General features: G+C 37.5%; 1 protein-coding gene across 1 annotated transcript; it reads right to left on the bottom strand.

Moving 5' to 3' along the window:
- Positions 1–247: 247 nt before the first annotated feature.
- Positions 248–21,276, bottom strand: pkib (protein kinase (cAMP-dependent, catalytic) inhibitor beta). Its single transcript, XM_053489379.1, has 3 exons — positions 20,976–21,276; positions 2,483–2,654; positions 248–1,104 (listed from the first exon to the last, which is right to left on the bottom strand). The coding sequence occupies exons 2-3, from the start codon at positions 2,625–2,627 to the stop codon at positions 1,016–1,018; spliced, it is 234 nt and encodes a 77-aa protein (XP_053345354.1). The 5' UTR covers positions 2,628–2,654; positions 20,976–21,276; the 3' UTR covers positions 248–1,015.
- Positions 21,277–23,242: the final 1,966 nt, after the last annotated feature.

The following is a 23,242-nucleotide window of genomic DNA, read 5'->3' as shown; positions in this document are numbered from 1 at the left end:
GCAGCTGTACGGCATTATTTATACACTATCTTGGGGGAGGAGAGTTTTCAGCCTGTTAGACATCCCTTAGATATCTAATTTGTTTGCATGATTATGTGGTTGATATAAATAAAATAGAAAAGCATCGGGTATACACTTAAACCAGTTGATTATCTTGAAACAACGACACAAAAGCTTTCACAGACACATCCCCCAAAATACATACAGAGTTTATTTTACAAGACGTTGTACACTGGTACAGCAGAAAACAATGAAGCCAAAATAATGCATCTTTATAAAGCATAATTAAAGATTCATTTAAATGCAAAAGGTTCATGAAAGTGTTTTTTTACTTCTTTTTTTTTCTTTTGGTTCACTTTTCAGTGCACAGAGGAAAAATTACATTTGCTACACCATCAAATCATTAAAACCTGATGCCTACAGGACTTGCAATACAATTAAATAAAGTGTAACATTCAACAACAGTTGATAAGGACAATGAAAAGCCAGGAATAATAAATAAGAGTTCCATATTTATTCATTAAAACGTTGACAAAAACTCATAGAAAATAAATATTACAAAATAGATGATCAACCACATTCTTGAAGTCTAAGTTGGACTTACATGACCAAATGAAATTATATTTATTTTGTATTGAAACTAGACATTCTTCAAGTTTATATAGAAGTAAAAAATACATCCAATGGTGCCTTTTTAAACTAGGAAAATATCATATGGTTGTCTCTAAGACATTCAGACACAGATATTCTTTGTGCCACAAGAACATAACTCAGGTGGGAAATTATTGATTCTGCCTGTTTTGATTCTGTCAAAACCAAAGTATTTCCAACAGCAGATGGGTGTGCTTCTCTATTAGCTTACATCAAAATAATATCCTCCACTGAAGCTGATCTTGCATAGCACAGACTGCAACCATAACAGTAGTTTGGTCATGGAGACAAAAGGAAAGATTGATTGTGGTGCTGCTCTGCTGTCTTTTAAGGTTCAGTTTGGTTCAGGCTGTTATGGGTTAAGTTATGTCCCTTCTGCTTGGTCCTTTCCTGTGGCAGGGTCCTTGGCTGGGTCACTTGAGGATGAACCTTCTCTTCCATGTTCAGCATCATCTGTGAAACATATAACATGGAGACATAAAGACTGTCTTAAAACTGTAACAAGTCTTATTAACTCATAGCATTTACACTGATCAGCCATGATGTTATGATCACCACCAGGTGAACTAAACAACATTGATTACCAACTATATGCTAGTAAACTGGTGACGGGCTCATCGGCACCCAAGGCTCACCCATGTCTGTGGGGACAAAGATCAGCCGGTGCAGTCTGATGCAGCCAATGCAGCATAACTTGCTGAAAAAGGTAAAAGCTGTTTGAAATTTAAGGCACCAGAACACCCAGTGCACACTCTTCCCTGCTCTAGCTACAAAGCACAATGTTATCTGCAAACATCATAGTCCATGGAGACTCCTGTCTAACCTCATCTGTCATCCTGTCCATCACCAGAGCAAACAAAAAGGGGCTTAGAGCCGATACTTGATGCAGACCCACCTCCACCTTAAACTCTTCTGTCACACCTACAGCACATCTCACCACTGTCTTACAGCTCTCATACATGTCCTGCACCACTCTAACATACTTCTCTGCCACTCCAGACTTCCTCATACAACATCACAGCTCCTCTCTCGGCACCTTGTCGTACGCCTTCTCTAAATCTACAAAGACACAACACAACTCAGATTAGGCTAACTGCTCTTCCCAAAATGCCCATAGTGAATGAATGAGCATGTGATTGTGTGCCCTGTGATAGATTTCCACCCGGTCCAGGATGTACCCTGCCTTGTGCCCCTAGGATAGGTTTCAGGCCCCTCTGTGTCCCTGTATACAGGATAAAGCGGTATAGACTATGAGTAAGTGAGGTAAATAACAAGCCTTTGATTCTAAGCTTGTAGGTTTCCCAATTAATTATTTTCCTGTTTTATTTGTTAATTTTGTCTGGCTTAGTTAATTTAACCAATAAAGATAACATGAACCATTGCACAGTGACACTGGAGACTATATACACTTCTCCCTGGTGGCTCAGTGGTAGGTTTCTCGCCTCAGCCCGGATTTAATTCCCACCCAATGCCCAAACCCTGACCACAGGATGCAGGGTTACTGGAGTCTATTTCAAAATTGAAAATTAATCCTCCAAACTCAGGCAGAAGTAACTGAGTCACCCTAAGCACTGCACCGAGTTTTTAATGTCAGCACATTTATATTAATGTCATTAGATGTTTGTTAGGGGAAATAGCTGGTCAAATATGACCAAAATATTTTCCATACTGACTTAAAGGTCTGTCACCCACCTAAATAAAATGTAATATTATTATATTAAATAATATTAATATATATTGCCACATTGTGCAAATTGTGTCCCTTATATCTTTACGTCTTTTAATCTCTCTAACGTTCAGACACACTGGTGAGATAACAGTAATACGGTACCTTCAACTGCAAGATCAGCTAGTTTGTTTGGAAGGTCTGCTGCTTCAGGTCCTGAGTTGGAACCTAAAATGTCTGGCATGGCGTTTCGTCGGCCAGTCCTTCCTGTGGCAGCGAAGTCAGTGACAACAGGCTCCACATCCGTCATCGCTGTTCTTGCTTTTCACATTATCATCTGCAAGATACAAAATGGAGGTTCATTTATTATTTCATGGAATATATTTCCTCACCCAGAACAATTATTCCTCTATAGTACAAAGGCAGAATGACAGTAGATAGAAAGACTTATCCTAGTGTGAATAATCAGAGATTAGGATTAGCAAAATGTATAATTTTTATCTTTATTAACTTTTTACTCTTTGCTACAGCAATATGGTAGACACCTGATAGATTTAGATTTCTTAGCTAAAGCTGTGGCATAAGCAGAATACAAACAGAATAAAATTTGCAAGGGCATGAGATGGAAAGATGACAATAAATCTCTGGTAACACTTGAAAAATAAAAGGTACCTTTGGCTTATGAGGCAATTTTTTTTAGCAGGATGATGAATGAAGGTTACAAAAAAGGTGTTGAAGATCGCAATTTTAGAATGACACACTCCTGCTTATTTTTAATATTATTTTATTATCCAAAGTTAGAAGGTTTGTTAATGTAATTCCAATATCTAAACTAAAGCATTATTCAATTCCTATGTATTTGTGTACTGCTTTTTATAGTAGACCTAGACATAGCTGACACCAATACAAATCAATTGAAATATTTTTCACTGTGAATTGTGATATAGCATGATATATGTGCATTAGTGTAGCAGTGAATTATACTAATAATAAAGGTGGATATAAATTTGTAATTTTTTTACTCTATACTCTTGTTTAACTGTGTTCTGTTTCTTTCTGCAAAAATGTTAAAAGTCCTGGTCTGACTTAAACACACCTTGTACTTTTAACTAAATTTGCTGTGTTTAAATTGAACATAATATTCCATTAATAATGGGATTAATATCCCCATCAGAATTAAAATGCATTATGTGATGACCTCAATCAAAAAAGTCTGACTCAAATAAGAGGAGTGATGTAATTGACGTTCTTATTTCAATCAATAGAAAAAATATTTGCGCATTTGAGAACATTGTTTGCCTCTCGTCGGGATAAATCTTTTAATATTGTAAATATCTTTTAAATATTTTTCCCCATGTGTGGGTAATATTAGGTGACACGATGAGGAGACTAACTAAGGTTAGTGTTGAGTTCCTTTTGATTTCTTCTGTCTAAACATTACAGGAGTTGTTTAATTAGAAACAGCAACAGAAATGCAAATTCTCTTTTCATGACATGATGTGGGCCATTTTGGTGGTCGTCTTCTATTAAATGAATTGAATTTTCTCATAATGGTAAATAGAATTTTCCGTCTTCTGTTATATCTTTAGATTAAATGCTCCGCAGCGGGCATGTAAAAGTTATTTTCTGATTAAATGTTTGAGCATGTAATCGGACATCATATCTTATCAATGTTCATTTAAATAGGTGAGTTGGATAGTTTAATCAGAATGATTGCTGAAATATTGTCCATTTTACTAATGCTATGGTCACAGCCCACAGCAAAGCAAAATTCAAGATTAAATCATGTTTTTACTGCTTCCTTTTCTGCTAGACAGAAATGAGCAGTTTTTAAGACACTAAAGAGATTTCAGACATTTTCCCCATATACTTACTGTATATGTATCTCCTGTAAAATAGCTTTTTCTCTATCTCTCTATAAGCAAAATAAGAGTCTTATATGTGGGGGGGAGAATTAAGTTGTCGTTTTTGGATTCCATTTTTCCTCCAAGAATATCACCTCAAACAGTATAGTACAGTACAGTATGTCGCACACACATCTCTGAGCTATTTATTTCTTATTATCCTATGTGTCTGACTTGGTCCTTAAAGAATAGATTTCTCAACTTTCTCCGGAAGATCGCTCCAACAATGTCCCAAATATCAGACTAGACTACTCTCAATGTGCACATTTTTGAAGCATACTGTTCTCCATAACTGCAATAATTAAGGTTCCAAATAAGTTTCCCTTTGCCTTTTAAATCAACCATATATTCCAACAATTTTTTCCTTCAACGTTGAGGATCTTTGTATGTGCTTCTGCCCCTGGTGATATTTTATTGTCTGGATGTCCAGACAGATCATTAAGGTCATTGTGCCTTCAGCTGTAATTTGACTGACAAATAATGTCTTGTCATCTTTATGGAAAATTATTGTATTTAGTCTAGAAGCCATTAAACAAGGCACTATATTTATAACAACTTCCCTTTAAATGCCAAGCAGTCAGCTTATTGCTATGGACGACACAGAGAATGTCACTGTTCACACAGGCGAACTTCACAGATGACAAATTAGAATGAGATTTAAATTTATTTAACTGGTATTTATCTAACATACTTATGGCTAAACACAAGAGAAAGATGAGAAACACTCGAGCCAACTATAAAGACGAGCTGAAGGCTGCTATTAAAGCCACCTTGCCGTCAAGAATGCCAAAGCAGTGCCACAGTCTGATCATCTCCATGCCATGCTGCACTGATGCTGTACTGCATGCTAAAAGATCTCATGAGCTGTAAGCCATAATCATCAAAATAAAAATGAAAAAAGGTTTTAAATAATTAAGTTGTTGTGTAAAGATTCCAGAACATGAGAGTTTCACATTTTTAATTAAATTAAAATAAATAAACTAACTAACTAACTAACTAACTAAATAAATAAATAAATAAATCCTTTTCACAGTATTCTATTTTTTTTAGATGGACTAAAATACAATAATACAGTATAATTGCACTGGGGAAGCACTATTACTTTTTATCCACTAGGGGCTCCTGTACACACATTGTCGGGAGAGTGTATAAAAATACTCACTGCCTTTTGCACAAGCAAAACATGACACATCACATTGTGTGCATAGAATAAGGTGTATGTACAGTTTCCACACACAACCATGCATACAGTACAGCTGGGAGATAAACTTACATTTTACCACATTATGGCATTTGGTAGATACCTTTTATACCAATGACTCATATTTTTATCTAATTACACATGTGAGGGTTAAGGGCCTTGCTTAGGGGCCCAACAGTGCCAAATTGGTGGTTGTGGGGTTTGAACCTGGGATCTTCTGAACCGCCCCTAGTCAGCACCTAGAAATTCAGATGTAGAAGATCCACCTCAACACTTTTGTGTTTTCTGACACTTTTTCCACTTTCATTTCACTCTCTATCCTTAAACACACAGTTACAGGTCCTAAAGCAAGATGCATTGCTATGTACTAAGTATTAAATATTTTACCACATTTTCGGCTGAGATTATTAAAAACGTACACGTCTTCCCTTGGTCTACAGCAGTACTGATTTGTGCATGGGGTTACTATAAGTATCTGTATTAGCCTTTGTAGGATTAAAAACTTGTTAATCATGCAACAGATGGTTCATCATCCCAAGGATATAATCACTTCCTGGAAAGAAAAGGAAAAAAAAAATCTGGAGTTTAATCAAGGTCCATCAGTTAACCAGCGCTGTACTGAAAGAGCCAAAGCTATTTCTGTAAGACCTCCACTGAGGTTAATAGTGCCACCATGGCAACTCCTAATCTCCTTCAGGGATCACATGGCATTAAAATCTACGTGAAATTCATCTTGCTCTCATTTAGAAAGCCTTAGCAAAATGTATTGAGATGTCATTAAGGTCTGCAATGCTCTTCAAGGCTATCAATCCTGACACATAATGTTTGTTCCCCTGTGCACTAAATAAGAGCTTGTTAAAGGCTCAGGATAAGCTTTACTGGGAGCTACAAGTTCTTCAGTGGTTTTAATGCAGGCTCATCCTGCCTGCTTCATCCTCATTCATCATCACCTGCATGTCCAAGAATCTCTCTCTCTTTCTCTCTCTCTCTCTGTAACCAAACAACATGTTACTCAGCAGTCATGACACAAAATATGTGCACTCTCGGATTTTTGTGATGCATCATTAAAAAAATTTAAACATTGAAAAAGCCAATTGAGGTTTATAAAGTTATAAAAAGGTTTCTAAACATTAATTCCAAAGTAACTACAGTACTGCAGCAAAACCTGCCACCTTTCGTGCAGGACTGTGAAAGCTTCACACATAAATCGACATACATTACATATATTGGGCTCTATCGAAGATTTGATTTGAATATCTAATTATATTATTTAAACCGATAGATCAAAAGAGTAACGATCTTAACTACACTTGACACTGACTTAGAAACCATGATTTATGTTAATTTTTCTATGGAAGCACCACCTCAAGACCATGAGTACTCAGTGAACTGAAAATGGAAGGCTATTTTGCTTACGTTAATTATTCGAGTTATTTTTATTTATTTATTTTTTTGGCGGGGGCGGTAAATATGGAGGAATGATGTCTCATGGAAATAAAGTAGAAAAAAAGAAGCAATTTATTATGGCAAAGAAAATGTGTGTGTGTTGCGGGGATAAGCGAAAAAGTGATTTTGAATTCTTTCCATTTTGAGTACCAAGTACAAGAACGTGACCTATCATGCACAACCAATTGGAAACAAATCTAATCTTGCTCATTTTACCACTTTGCTGTCTTAAACATTTAACTTCTGCTCACCTAATAGGAAGAGCACATTCTGAGTCACTATCTATTTAAAGAAATGTGTCGATGTTAATGTTAACCTGACTGAGCCATCTTTACCATTCGGTTGAGATATGCTATGCCTAGAAAAATCACTGAGAAAAAAGGAGATCTAATGCTCAAAATCTTTTGTGCAACACACAACATGCAAGCATTTTATATGAGTTTTTTTGTGTATGTGTGTGTTGTGGTATTTGTAAATATTTTTTGATACTGTTACCATAAAGTGACATCTCAACCATTTGGAAGAGTCCTATACTCTGGTCTGCTAAAAAAAAAAAAAAGATTTTTGTTGGTGCTACTAGGGGAAAAAATGCAACACAGTGAGGATGTTAAAGGGTTACAAAGGGACCCACTGGGCCCTAATTAATACCCCTCTATTACACAAAAAAATCATTTATTTATTTATTCATTTTCCATACCTGTTATAGTGTGTAGATCTGTGGGTGGCCTTAAGCCCATCCCAGGGAACTCAGGGATACACACCTTGAAAGAGACACATGCACACACTCCCTTGCACACCAATTATACACTACATGGTGATTTGGAGACACCAGTTGGCCTACAAAGCATGTCTTCTAATTGTGCTGTCTGTAGGGTGTGAACTGGAATACCGGGAAACATGAAAATGCAACTTATGAAAAAGTTGCCATAAATAGTACTCTAAGTGATGACTATTTTTTCCTTTCTTTTCATTTCAGCTCCTTTATACCAAGTTCAAAAGAAAGGTTTAAGCCGTGATGCTGTGTAAATGTCAGCCTTTCACTGAGAACAGAGCTGTTTAAGCCACTGGTCCTGTGAGTGTGGAACGAACTAGATCAGTGCATGGAGCTTGCACACATTGCATACATTGCAGTTTGTCTGTTTTGTAACAGGTTTAAAAGTGTCCTGAAATTCAATTAAAAATTTTAACACAGTCATCTACAAAGATACAGTATTTTGCAAAGGATATTTTTAGTCTATGAGCTTGATGAGTCCATAATTCCTGAAGGAAACACAAGTTAAGAACTTCAAAGCATTTGTCACATAGTAGAATGTTTATGAATGTAATAATTGTATTTGTGAACCGCATATCAATCAGGTATTAAGTCACACAGGTTAGTTTGTCCACTGGGTGAAATGTACTACATTTTTAATTTCAGCAAAAATATGGTTAATAAATACCTTATCATGCATTTCCCTTAACATAATTCAGAGGGTTTTTATCCTAAAAGTTCTCTTAAGGCACTTTACTGCATATTATCCAAGCAAGTTACTGCAGTTGCATTAGAAAAGCATATTTTCAATGTAGATCTGCACTTCTGAAGAATTTCTTTTTAGGCGTAACAGGGAAATCTTTTAAAATGTTGTAGAGAGTCCCCCTTTCGTACTATATCATAGAATCCTCATTTAAATATTAAAAAATAGGATTTACACAAGGTAGCACTGTGACGCTGGGTTCGATTCCCGACCAGGTTCAATGGCAATGCCTCTGCATGCATGAATTTGCATGTTCTCCCCGTGGTTGGTGGGCTTTCTCTGTGTACTCCGGTTTCTTCCCATAGTCCAAAGATATGCAGGCTAGGCTAATTGGTGTTCCCAAATTGGCCAGAGTGTGTTTGTGCCCTGCAATGGATTGGTACCCTGTCCAGGGTGTACCCCGGCTTGTGCCCTAAGTCTCCTGGGATGGGCTCCAGGCCGCCGGCAACCCAGGATAAAGCGGTATAGACGATGAGTGAGTGAGTGAGGATTTATACAGTTTCATTAGAGGCCATCCTCATTAACAAATTCACACTGCCCTTATCTTAGCAACCGGACATGATACAGTAATAAACTTGGTATCAAAATAGATATTATTAAACCAGGAATCAGAAAGTAATCATAACTCAAATCACCCAAAGTGTGACTTAATACCTGATTTAATGTGACTGGTCATAGTTTGGTACTTGTTCGTTTTGTAATTTAGCCCATTAGTCTGATTTTTAGCTGTTAATTGCCAGTTCCTAATCCTTAACTAAAACACAACAGCTACTATTCAGCTAAAAAGGCTCACATACACATTTCCCATGAGACACATCAAGCAGTTTCAAAGTGCTGCTCATGCACATTTACAGGGTTTCAACAAGGCGTCAGGGAAACAAAGATGTTCCAGAATAAGCAAAGAAAGTTTGCTGAATTACCAAAACAGTATTTTTTATATATGTTCTCGATATTTAGTCAAGCTCATTTAATTTAACTTTTTACTGCATTTTTACTTACTTTACTTTTTACCCAATTTTACTGCATTTTTCTTTCTGCATCCATACAACAAAGCTATAAAAGAGATTTTCTAAATCTATAATCATGCCACATTACCTTAAGGTGTAATTAACATGTGCAGCGAGGATTCACCTGAACGGAAATAAGCATGGTTATTCCTATAAGCGGTTGGTTTTAGCTCGAGCTTCAGGACTTTTGTTGGAGAAGATAGTAATTGTAGCTCCTGTCACGATTCAGCATATTATGACTTCAGTGTCCAGAATTAATCCATCAGCAATGCAGTGCAAATCTTTCTCCATGTCTTCTATGTTGTAATTAACAGGCAGAAATAGAGACCAGTGGCGCTAGATGGGATGAGTCAAAGCTGTGAGCCATGGAGTGTATTTAGGGGATATTAAAGTTGAAAGCATCTCTTAAGTGCCCAATTTTAAAGATTTTGTTGATCTCAAATTTATAGCTTCTCATGTTTTTTTGTTTTTTTTATCTGCACTTATGTCGCTATTTCACCAAATATACGAGATGGTATCAAAAAGTTTGGAGACCGGTTTTGTAATCCACCAACAGGAAGCACTGTAAATCAGTGTGCCAAAAGACATTGTCCTGTGTAAACTGGTGCAATTCTGACCACCTGCGTTACCACGTCTGCTTTTCATTATGGACAGCAAACTGGGCAAATTTGCCACATAGATGTTTGACATAATATAGCAAGTGTACGGTGATGCTGCAACGAGTCGTTTGGGTGTTTTGGGTAACACACGAGAACAACGCTGAAAGATGACGAGAGATCAGAAAGACCTTTAAAGATCCGCACCCCCAAAAATAAGTTAGACAGTGGAAGTCAATATTCTATATGTATGCCTAACAACCACTTTTGTCAACGATTGGTTTTGAACACTTTTGGTTATGACGGATTCATACACCATATTCCCACCCCACCAGGACTTAAAGTGGCCTGAGTGCTCACGCATAAGCCGTTGGCAATTATCTAGTCTGTTTATTTGCTGCTTAAGCAGCAGTTGACTTGTGATCATTCTATCGTCTCTTTAATCTTCTGACAAAAACACTGTTCTGTCTCTTAGTGGTCTGTCTTTTCACCCCTGGGAATCTATTTTTTTCCTTCACTGACTCACTCCCTGTTCGTTTCTTCTCTGCAGCATGCCCTTCACACACCTCTGACTGAAACCATCTTCTCTAAGCAACTCATTGTGAATATCCTTCCCCTAAAAATGTAAAAAAAAAAAAAAAAAAAAATCTAATTTTCTAGACATATTTTAGCTTCCTTTATCAATTCTGCTTAATGTCCAATTAATTCGCTTGTTTATTATGATCCAACCGCTGTACTATCAGACCTTTTTTTGTACTCTAATGAGCAAACCTTCAATTAATAATCAGAATAATTTTCACTTCATCAAAAATCATTAATCAGAAATCATTTAATAGCTATTCAGCATGCGTGTGTCCTTCCAATGCAACATATAAAAAAATGCAGATGACCTGACAACCACACAATGCGTTTTCCCTTTCATACCATTTCAGAATACATTTACATTACTAGATGACACAGATCCCTTTCTTCGCCTGAAATGTAACACATGACAGTGTAAATTCTAAGCAGAAATTGTGTACAGATCTGGTTGCTTTCATTGTCCTCTCTGTCACCTTAAAACCTGGCAATAGAATTTGCTATTGATGGCCTAACCGCTGAGGACAAATTCTCACTGCACAATGCTGGGAATGTCACAAAGAGGATGAGCATGCCCTTGGTCAAGCTGTGGACCTGCCTCGCCTTTTTCGGTCATGAAGATAACGGGCTCTTCCACTGTGTAGACTGTTGCTTCATCTCAGGGTCATAACCATACACCCGAGTTTCGTCACTGAAACTTGATTCTCTACAGGAAGTGCGGGTCATCCACGGCATGCTGACGTAGTTCTCAGCAGACTTCAACGCAATGTTTCTTGGCAGCAACACGGCGCATGTTCAAATCACATGTGAGGATTTTCTGGACTGTTCCATATGACACACTAACAATGGCAGCAGTGTTGTGGATTATTCTCTGAGTATCATCATGCAGCTTTTCCTTAAACTTGAATCTTAAATCATGTAAAATGTCTCTGTGGCAGATTTGCCCGGTTTCACACAGACCATGTCTTTTGGCACTTTGACTTATGAAGCTTGGTGCTCCCTGTGACTGTGCGTGCAGCCTTGTGCTGCCATCTGTTGGCCTGTTACAAAACTAGTCTCAAAACCTTTTGATACCGCCTCGTTTAATATTGGTTAAAGTGTTAACATTTAAAATTCAACTAGGAAAAGCTTGGAATTACCTTACAGGATTATAGGCAGTTAAAACAGATTACTTAGGACGTTATTGTCAAAAAGGGTTGGGCTCACCACTGCCTTACATAAGGTGACTGGGTAACATTTAAAGCATCTCTGTATTCTTTATGGTCACAGTTTTAAGAAAAAGAAAATTAATGAAATTAGCCAAGTAGTGGTTTGAGTTGAATCTCTATTGAGTTGGACTATTCATGTCTTAAGAGAGACGAAGACATTGATATGTTAGGTAAGAGTTCAGGACGACTATATAACAAAGAGATTTAAAAGACTGCCCAAAGGTAAAAGGGTCAACGGATTAAGTGTTACAAAATGATGAGTACTTTCTTGCAAGGTGAGGACAGAGGAAAGCTGAGCTTAAGCTCAATGAGGTAATACTAGCCCAAGATCCAAAAATAGAAAATACTACCTTGGCAAGCTCTACCTATGATGTTTAACTTGTCGTTACGAATGGCATGTTACATTTCCCCTTGACAGTGTTAAACTTCCCATGTTTTTCTCTTTCACTTATATGGCAATTCCTCCTCTTCCTTTGTTTTAGTCACAGACCCAACTCGGGAATTGAACCCCGGACCTGAAGGTGCAAGGCGACAGTGCTAAACACTAAACCACTATGCCACCAGGGATATAAATCGCTACTTTAACATATTTTGTACATCAAAGCATTTTTTCTCCTTTTGTTCACCAGTCTAAATATCCAGAACACTGCTCGGTCCTTTTGATTTGATTTAATTTAACTTGCGTCTGCAAAAAATAAAAATAAAATGTGATCCACAATCCAAAATACACAGCATGTTGGTTCGCTTAGTGTGATTTAAAATTTAGGCACTCCCTCAATAAGATTGGACTGCCCTAGTTCAAACAAGATCTGTCCAAGATCTGTCCATGTCTAATTGGCAAAGGTAATGGCCCAGGCAACCACAGTATTAATTTTTCATATTTTCTTTTATTCCTTCAGCCAGATTATGAAACTGCTACAGTTTATAGAACGAAGCTATCATTATCCTTTTTTATATAGCTATATCAAGTTATACTGTATGCCAAGACTGACAGAGGCAAGAACTTTGTGATGTGCCCTATCAATATCTATGGCAACAATATTAAGAAGTCATTTAAACGTACTACAGTACATGCTACATATAAACTGATCAAGGCCTTAAAGAGCCAGCTAAGTAAGAAGAACAAAATCCACACGAGTGCTTGGCCAATCATCAGACACCGAGTTCAAGAGAAAAGACACCAAGCTGGACAAGGAAGGAACACAAATCTTTAGAGAATAATCCCATATTTTAGGTTCTGCTAACTAAATGCTGGATGAAACAGTGCGGTAATTTAAATCTGAGGCTCAGAGATGAACAGAGACATTTCTGTGGGGTAAAAATGGGAACCGTTTCAAAATTATAACCTATTTTGTCTGCAAAAACAATATGCAATCCTCAGGATGTAATTCAAACCTGCACAAATGTGGCAGCACTTCTAATTTTTGCACTACTTGTTTTTACCATCATTCACTATCTTGGTCTAACTTGTTAATGGCGCTGCCTCATGATGCATCATCAGCATGCTAATGGAACTCATTCTGAGAATTCTATTAGGGAGAGAACATGAAGTACTTAAGTACCTGAAGCAGTCCTTCCACACTGTGTTGTATTTGTTATGCACATGCATGAAAAAAGAATCATTTATAGATAGGAGCCATGTGCATGGCGAGTTAGATGTAAGAAACACTCCACCCTGAAACTAATTTAATAATGATTAAAATTAATATTTATGATGTTATTAGGATGTATCATTTGTATCATTTTGTTTTGCTTGTTTATTGCAGATCTTTCATTATTTCAATATAAAATTACAGAAACAATCATCGGCCATCTCAGGGGACACTGCTGGTATAATTAGAAAGGATAAAGTAGCAGTTAGGGATAAGTTAGTTTTTGTGGCTATCTTCTAAAAAAATTATGAACTCACCAGCATGATAACATTTGATAGTGGTTTGAGCATGAAAGATTAAGTTTTAAAAGTTGATCTGATAAAACATATAAAGATCTAGACAGAAATTGTAAAGGTGCATTAAAGTAGCTGATACAGCAAGTCCCCAAGTCCATTCGAGAGCATGTTCATAAGTCAAATTTGTTCTTAAGTCCAACAAACATTGTCTAGGTACTAGGATACTAACACAATTGGATATACACAGTATAAAACTAAGATGTTCTATGATCTTGTCCTTGTTTTATCCCTGGCAGTCAATGGTTAAAGGATTCATGTTGAAAGAATAGAAAAAACGTCATTAGCTTAGTGGTAGGTTTCTTGCCCACTATGGGGAAGGCCTGGGGGTTAATTCCTACCCAGTGCCCAAACCTCAGCTACTGGATGCAGTGCCGCTCCCAAGCAAGGATTACAAAATTTCATTACAAAATGAATCTGAAGGTCATGTTTACTATAAAGATTGATGTGTAAGTGATTCAAAAGTATAACGCTTGAAAATTCTGCTGAGTGCTGTTAATCCACCTCTCATCATTATAACAGCACCATGGGAGAATACAGTGTGGGTAGTCTAGATTTACAAAGCGTATGTAGGATACCTCCTGCCTCAAAGACCCTAATAAATTATTCACGTCTATAAGAAGAAAAAACTCCTGGATCAGATCGATCGTGAGCTTTTTTTTTGGCAAGCACTGCACACCATTTATTGCTCCGTCCATCCTGGCAAAGACAGTTATCAATGTAAACACCGAGGCATTATTGGACAAAAACTGAGAGTTGTAAAAGTTCAGTTTACACAACGATTCTGGATATGAACATGGACAATAAACGAGAGCATGCTGCAGTATGTCATGCGTCAACCCTCGTACAAAATGTCTTAACGATAAAGTATGGTTTGTTTTTAGCTTCAGTGCCGATTCGGAGATTTATGACAACAACCACAGATTTTTGTGAGACTTTTGTGATAGTAGCTGGGTTCCTGTGTCCTCATATGGAGACTTTTACTCCTTGGGTTCTCTGCACCTTGTGCTTCATTCTGTCCAACCTTATTATTAGACACTTTTATAGCATTTAATGGTAGCAAAAGCAAAATACACTAAGGTGTATTGGGGTGTCAAATTCAGTTTCCTGTTTAAAGACAATGCTTAGATTTTATACTTATTAGCTCCTACTAATACCAAATACTGTATATAGAAAAAAAAAAAATGCATGTGAAATTAAAGCTTGGGTCTTAAGATGTTAAGACTCCCTTCATGCTTCTTGTACTGCGTGGTCTTTAACACATTCAAATAAATCAGAACAATACCCAAGCCAAATGGGGAGAACTATAAAAAGCAATGCATATTTATCAGCATGTACAGTACCTCTGCAAAAACAGTTGCCAGCTGGTAGGTCCAGGTGGTAAAAACAATAAAACTGCACGTGACAAACCCTCATAGACCTCGTAAGGACAGGTTTAGACACATACAGTACAATACAGATCACTGTGGATATGCATACAGCCTTCATTAGTGATTGCCAATAAGCAACATTTAAACTAAGATATTCTCTTTCTTTGCTTTATGATCATTAATGATTTATAATAGAGTGACCCAAGAAAACTCAGGTTTTTTTTTTGTTTTTCTACAATCTCCTACTTGTGTTTAGCCGCCAACACCCCATAAAACAACATGGTTCTGAATTTCCCTTGTTTTGACTATAAACTACGCCGTCTGGCCAGAAACAGTCACAGTTACAGAAAAGTCAAATTATTGGCCTGCATCAAGCAAAGAAAACAACTAAATAGATCTGAAATGACTGGAATTGGTTTAAAAACTGTCCAAAACATTAATACATCTGGAAGGATTGATGCTGGACTGTCGGCTTCATGGAAGATCTGTGGTTGGGAAAATAAAACAGAATCAAGAAGTACTGTAACTGGAAAAAAAAAACCATGGTGAACCTGATCCCCTCCTGTTACCAGCACCACGCACACCAACATACACCATCATCCCATTGATACTGTATAAATGGGATTGTGGAGGGCTGGCAAACTCTGCATAGCAACAGATGGGCACTTAAACACTGACCTCTGAGGCAAGTTTGCCTCATTAACCATCCGCTGAGTGTGTAATGGTACTTTGTAAAGATCCCGACTGAAGTAGCTGCAGTGAACTTTGCACTTGTGCTTGTTAAAACCCTTTTCACCCCAACTATAAATGGAACACCACAAGCTGCTGATGGTACGTGTTAATGTGTAATGCGAAGAAGATTTCAGCATATAATGAGCCAGGACACAGGCTGTGTACAGAGTAATGTTGCTTAGCACTAATGACTGTGGTGTATGCATGAATGTAGGAACAATAATTTGGGCCTTTTGCTCCTGTTTAGCCCCTTGGGTATAATTATACACTTTCTAGCAGGTGCACTGAGTTTCTGTGATAATCAACATGGCATTAAAAGCAGGCTTCCACTGGAGGCAGCAGGAGTGGCACTGCCTATACAAACCCTAATTAATGTAATGGTATCATGGTCATCATTAATCAAAACATCTGATTTATAAATAGGTTGTGCAACAAAATAATAACAGTATTATCATAAATTATGTGTTTTTCTGAGACATCATGGATATCATGATGCAGGTCTTTTTTTTTCTTTTATCACAAACTGACTGGAAGCAACTTAATTAAAAAAATCCAGGACTTTTGATTGTGCAGAATAAAACACTAATGCACTTACCCCAGTGTTTCACTAGTGATGGCTACCATCAAGGTAGCAAGATTTCTCAGTATGTCGGAGCCATGATCAGACTTCCTGTTTCACATCTAAAACTCCTTTAATGGCCCAAACATGTGGAAATGGCTTGGAGCGAGGTCAGTATTGTACAGAGAATAACTCCTGACCGAGTTCCTCTAATGTGCAAGTGGTGCTGGTGGGTATGAGGAGTATGAGGTTGTGGATTGTCCGGAAGAAATGATAGAACTTTGCTTATCAACCAGGATATTTTTTGACTGAGAGAATGCCAAAGGAATGGGATTACTAGGGCTGTTTTTAAGTGTTTTAATGCTGTTTTTCTCTGCACACCGGTGCCATGATCAGACATTCTGACCTTCCGGGTCAAAATCTTCCTTTAACTCACTGCAGATTAGCAATCTTCCATGCTGGTCAAAGGCAGAGAGCTTTCTTGGTACCCAAAGTGCATGCAGCTTCTAGAAAAGCAGGTGTTTGTGAATTATTGTATGTAAACTACACACAGACAGATGTGTCTCTCTTGCAAGAGACAAGTGACAAATAATTGGTAATTTTAAAGGATCATTGGTTACAGGAACGATTGTAACGGTCCGCGAGCCACCTCTTCTGGGATCATCATTCACGGACATACTGCAAATATTGTCTTCATTTAAAAGAAGCGCCCCTTACAAGTCCCGGTTTGACTTGAACACCCCTTGTACCAAAATGAACAGTTCTATTTTTTTTTCCTTATTTTAAAAATGTGTAACAATCTTGGAATAAAGACATATTGTATACCATAAAAATGCTCTAAAGGCTAATGAGCTGATTTAATTGTCCTCGTGCCGACCCCTGTTCATGACCTAATTGACTTAGCCAGCCTGGAGACTTCCATAAATAAAATGTCTCCTTACAATACACTTTACCATATCAACAATTAAACATTTTCTTAGTACTAGCTCGTTTCCTAATCCAATCAGAATCATGACTTAAAAACGTTGCCACATATGACAAGGTATAATAACATGCACATAAATCTAGAACATGATGTTCAAAAACTATGATGTTGGTTGTATGGTTTTTTTACAATACAACAATCTTCCTGTTTGTGCCCTTTATAGCCTACTTAAACCAAATCCTTGAAGAAGTTACACATTAGTATTAGCACTGCTATGTTAGTAAAGTTCATCTAGTTTAATATCAAGAAAAAAAAAATCTCATTTAAAAAGAAATTCCTTTGTGCCTTGGAAATCCCTCCGAAATATCAAAAGTCCTTATTGAACCTCATGAAAGGAAAGTGTTATTTTAAAAGAAGCAAAAAGCCAATTTTCCTCAGTGTGGGTCAATAAAAAATGATTTTCAACAGTGATTTTTCTGCCTATTACGCAAAAGTATAAAGGCAATTTCATTCAGCCCTTTTCTGGATCATCCATTATTGCTGTAAAGTTGAAGGAAATGTCTCTTCACAGACAATGAAAAAAATTAATAAATAAAATAAATCACTTTTCTGAGGAGCTACAGGAAAACGGCATGGGCAACGAGATTGTTTGTGTAAAAGCCGTCCAGAGAAAACAGAGAGAGTGGCTATAACACCCTCAACAACTTGTGCTGTCATTTTCCATTTATGCTACCGAGCCGTTTAATGTTTCCTGATGCGTTGGCAGTGTGCACACCCTGCATTCAGCATTTCTGAAGAGCTTGTTGCTCTGCCGCAGAATGATCCTCACGTGCGTGAAGAACGAATGTTTAACACGCTGCATAAAAGAAAAGGCCTTGTCCAGCCATAACATTATTCTTAACATTTTTGTCTCTTTCGTTTCAAATTGATAATCTATCACATTAACCCTTTTTCCACCAAAGTGAACCAAGTGCTACAGTAGATCATGTCTGGTGCTAGTGCCAGTTCAGAGCTGGTTCAATAACAAACCTTCTAAGAAATGGCTTTGTTTTTCAATGGCCCAGATACTCATGTCAACCGTATACATCTTTTTATGTCTCTACTTTCCCACCAATGTTAGCGGCAGAAAGGTAGCATCAACCCTAAAACCAACAATGTACACTACTTTGGTTAAAAATGGCAGCCACAAACATTTAGTTAGTCCTGGCCTCCAGCCCCTATATAAATGGTTCTTTGTTCTAGCCCAGAAAAGTGTTGGTGCCCCCCATGGAACCATTTTTCAGTTTGAGAGCTCCGAATTAGCCTTGGCGAACAAGGCCTTAGTGAGTGATACAGCACTCATGACCTGTTATTCAAAATAGAACTACATGACATCATAGGATGGCAGATTATTATTATTATTATTATTATTATTCATTAATTTTTTCTGTTATTCTGATCTTTTTGATCCGTGACCAATGAGCATACCACTTGTACCACTCGACTTGCCACATGCCCTTTAAGCATGGAAAGTCTACAGAAGAAAAGCAATATAGGAAATCTGAGAGGATATTTAAAATGCCCTCAATGCTTATCTGAAGTGTGAAAGAATAATTACACAAAGTATTATTCATAATTATGATTATGAATAAATGGGGTGAGTGAGTAATGGTTTTATGACCCATCTAATATTAATACATATATGGAGATTAGGTCAAAAAGTTACACATGGAAAGTTATACTGTTTAAGAATCAGGTAATGTGCATGCTTAATTCTGTTTTCTGAATTCTATTCCAGATTTTGTCTCCTCTGTTCTTGTAGAAATCTCCAGTTTTCTGGGAAAGCTTTCCACTTTCCATTTGTTTTCATTCAACCACAAGTGCATTAGTGAAGCCAGGTTAAATACATGCACATGCACATATTGGTGAGACAGTCAGGTGACCACAAACTTTTGGCCCTAGTGTGTACAGCATATTTTGTTCCTTAGACAATTCTGATCTCTAGGGGGCATATTTAGTACTTAGCACTGCCTGCTTCACGTCTGAAACACTGGCCTCCCAGGAACTCCTTTAATGGCCCAGACATGTGCAAATGGCTTGGAGTGAGGTCAGGATTGTACAGAGGATGTGGGAATAACTTCCAGTTGATTTCCTATAATGGCAAGTGGTGTTGGTGGGCAGTATGAGGGTGTGCATTGTTCTGTAGTAATAGAACGCCTTTGGTTATCAAACCAGGCCATTTTCCCCCTAAAAGCATTTCATTTGCTGAATGGCATCATCATTCATTAATTAATTCACAAGAAATTTTATTAAAAGTCCTGGTTTGACTTGAGGAATGTCTGTGACATGCTCCCAGTATGATGATGCTGCCTACTGTTGCATTCAGTAAGAAACACCTGTGACTGAAGTACCTGTGCAAACAGCCACAGGCCAAACCAAATATATAGGCTACTGTATCTAATAATATGGTAGGCTTCTGGAAAGCCCGGGTTCAATTCCCACCAAATGCCCAAACCCCAGCCACTGGATGCAGTGCCAGTCCCAAGCCTGGATAAAATGGAAGGGTTATGTCAGTAAGAGCATCCGGCATAAAAACCCATGACAAGATGGTCTGCCGTGACGACCCCTCGACGGAACCCCAACAACAAAAATTAAACAGAATTGTTGATAGATACAGTACTGAATGGGCCACTCAAATATACTGTACAGATAGAGTATATTTGGGTGACCCATTCACAGCTCTGCACAGCAGTGGCATTTTACATAATACATTTTTATTATAAACATTTATCTTGCTCTAATTTGCACAATGGGGTCTGAAAAATTGTGCATAGCAACAGATGGACTACAGTCATTAAGAGCATACTTAGAAAATGTACCTGTAAAGTAGATGAACATGAATCCTTGCTATAACACAGTTCAGAATAATTTTCCTGTAAAAGCAAACACTAATGTAAAACGATCTTATGTATGTATGTATGTATGTATGTATGTATGTATGAACAGTGTATATATAGTGATGATGTCAATGATCCAATACATCTATAATCCTTCAATAAGCATAAATAGAGACAATAGATTCAACAATGCATAAAAGCCCAAGGTCAGTAGGATGCACTGATTTTTATTTATTTATTTTTCTCTCTGCTGCAAATAGAATTTAGGTTACATCCATTTAAGCACATTATGTCTATTTATAGCTGAGGTCAAGCGTGGCTTTTTGTCCTGACAAAATAAAGCTGCATTTATTCTGAGATCAAATGCACACGTCTTTGTCTTTAAAAAAATATGGGAATTTGATCTTTTCAATTTCATCCCTGTCCAGTTTTTTTTTTTATTTTCATTAAAGGTTATGCATTCAGCTTGTATAACCTTTTGAAACTGAAATGTTACAATGTTACTTAGAACAATGCATGTCTGCGAAACACACGTCACGTGCTGTCGGTCTGCATCCGAAACGAACAGGCAAGGCGCGAAAAGGAACAAAGCTGCACTAATCATCTCCTGCGTGTAAAATCTGGGACATTAATAAACTTGTCGGAATGATCACACGTGCCATGTTTGACATTATTATAGTGGCTTATCGTGATATGTTAATATATAAATATATATATATTCTCTATATTTATATTAAGCGTGTCTGAAGTTTAAACACAACGCCACAGCTGAGAGAATTATATCCTTATAACTTACCTCACCGAGCAGACTTAAATCGAACGGGTTTCCATCACGACAGAGAGAGAGAGAGAGAAGTCCGTGCATTGACCGCTCAGCGCATCCTTCCTGTTTGGGATTGTCTCTCGGTGTCTCTCGCTCTCGAACCGACAGTTCACGTTCACGAGTTCGAGCGCATCTGCTGCGACGTCACGCATTTGCGCGTCGCTGGAAACCGTAACCAGGAAACACTGGATTTCTCCTCAAATCACTTTTCGATCACCAGGCCTACAGCGTCCTTATATACCGGTACCGACAGAGGAGACCAGGGTCAGATGGAATACAGCCAGCTTGCTACTGGACGCACTGACACACACACACACACACACACACACACTGCGTACTGGATTAGGGATGGGAATCAGCAGTCACCTCCCGATACGGTATTATCACGATACCAACAGTGCCGATGCGAATAAAATTGCGATTCTACTATATAAGTATCACTATTTGATAAATCGATTTTGTTACAATTTTAAATCTTTAAAATAGAGAGCAATGGTGGCACAAACATCTCATACATACATCTGACAAATAACTGAATCTAGATCTAAAAAAATAGTTTAATGATTAATTTAATTAAACATTCCTTATAACATTAGTTTTTCTCACTTAAAAACCAAGTGCAGCGTTTAATCGATGCAAAGTAACCTCAAATGCACAAGATATTGCAAATTTCTTTAGTACTTTTTTTTGGCACTTTATGCCGCTTATTCTTTAAATATTCTAATAAGCCCTAAAAAACGTCCAGGTTTAACATATTTTTGTTAATTTGACATGTACAAAGTGTTTAAATTAATTCATACAGTAAAATTATTACATTTTGCATCACCTTTTTAGATAAAAAATACCATTTATCAAGTATGATTCAAAAGCAGGCTATCTGTTATTGAACTATACATCTATGTGTTTTCTGTTTAATCTGTTGTGGCTTTCTGTTTAACTCTCAGTTTCTCCTCAAAAATTGGAGCATCAGAAGAACTGATCCACCTGATCCAAAATCAAATGGTGTCTGTCATCTCACAAAAACAAATCTAAGATGCTCACTAACTAGCACTGAGTTGTTTGAAAGATCCCCTCAAATAGAGCCAGGCACAAGTGGGCTCGGTCCCCCATTATAATTAAGACCATGCTCTCTGGCTCCCCCTGGCAGCAAAAGATGGTCTGTCAGTGATCTCTGCTTCTAGTGACCGAACAAAAACTAACTTTATTTCTTTAATTTATTTACAATTCAAGCTAAATAGGATGAATAAATAGTTAGAAAGATGATATTTATAGGAATCCTGTAAATTTAAGATAATGTTTATATCCTACTTGTGCTCCAGAGGGGGTGTAAAATGGCACAAAAGAATGTAAAGCTTGACTTCAAATCCTTTTCCCCCCATAAATTAGTGCACTGGTATATTTGGAACATATTGTTAAACCGATGTTTAATCGGAGTAAAGGTAAGAGTAAAACACTCCCACTTCACAAACTGTTCTCTGCATGCAAACACACACTGTTCTCTGCACATATATACGTACATTAACTGTTCTTTGTATACACATACAGTACACACACAATTACAGGTCCAATAGAGAAAAGGTCCCTTGCACCCGTTGCTGACTTATTCTCCATGAGTTGCAACCTATGGCTAGGATTGTGCCATTGGTTAAGGGTCCACTGACAAATATTACCTATATGGTTGCTCCACTATATTACCCCTATATCCAAAAGCATATCTGCTAGATGTCCATAGTTCGTGCGTCACCTTGTCAGATTCTGAGGTGGGTTGGAAGTAGTGGTCATGAAGCAAAGTATGTACTAACATGATGGTGCTGTGGTTTGAACCTGGGACCTTCCAAACCGCAGTCCAACACCTTAACCACTGGATTACCCCTACCTTTCACATTGACTGCTGTGATAGAAGTGATAGAAAACCAATCACACAAACTGTATAGTTATTCTGAACTGCCTTTATTTTTTCTCTGAGTACTCAGAGCCACCAGGGCAAAATGCCACCCTGGGTCATGAGTCTTGTGCTGTCACATTTCTATGTTTTGGTAGAGACCATAACAGCCAAGCTGAGTGAAAGAAGGGGTTTCTATCTATCCCCTAACTGTTTGTCTCATATAAATCACCACATCTTAGTAGTCTGACCTGAAATATTTCTCTCCTATAGATTTAACTTTGATTCTCAAGTATACATAACAAATAAAATCCCATATCAGTTTAATACGGAACAGTTTTTAAGCTTTGAATTACGG

Source organism: Clarias gariepinus, chromosome 27 (assembly GCF_024256425.1).
Source record: "Clarias gariepinus isolate MV-2021 ecotype Netherlands chromosome 27, CGAR_prim_01v2, whole genome shotgun sequence".
In the NCBI taxonomy this organism is placed as follows: Eukaryota; Metazoa; Chordata; class Actinopteri; order Siluriformes; family Clariidae; genus Clarias; species Clarias gariepinus.
This window is presented reverse-complemented; position numbering and strand designations above follow the sequence as displayed.

Excerpts from the sequence above, each read along its gene's own strand:
- pkib (XM_053489379.1), bottom strand. The coding sequence starts at position 2,627 with ATGACGGATGTGGAGCCTGTTGTCACTGACTTCGCTGCCACAGGAAGG. Across the intron at positions 1,105-2,482 it reads AGCTGATCTTGCAGTTGAAG|ATGATGCTGAACATGGAAGA; the intron begins GTACCGTATTAC and ends TATGTTTCACAG.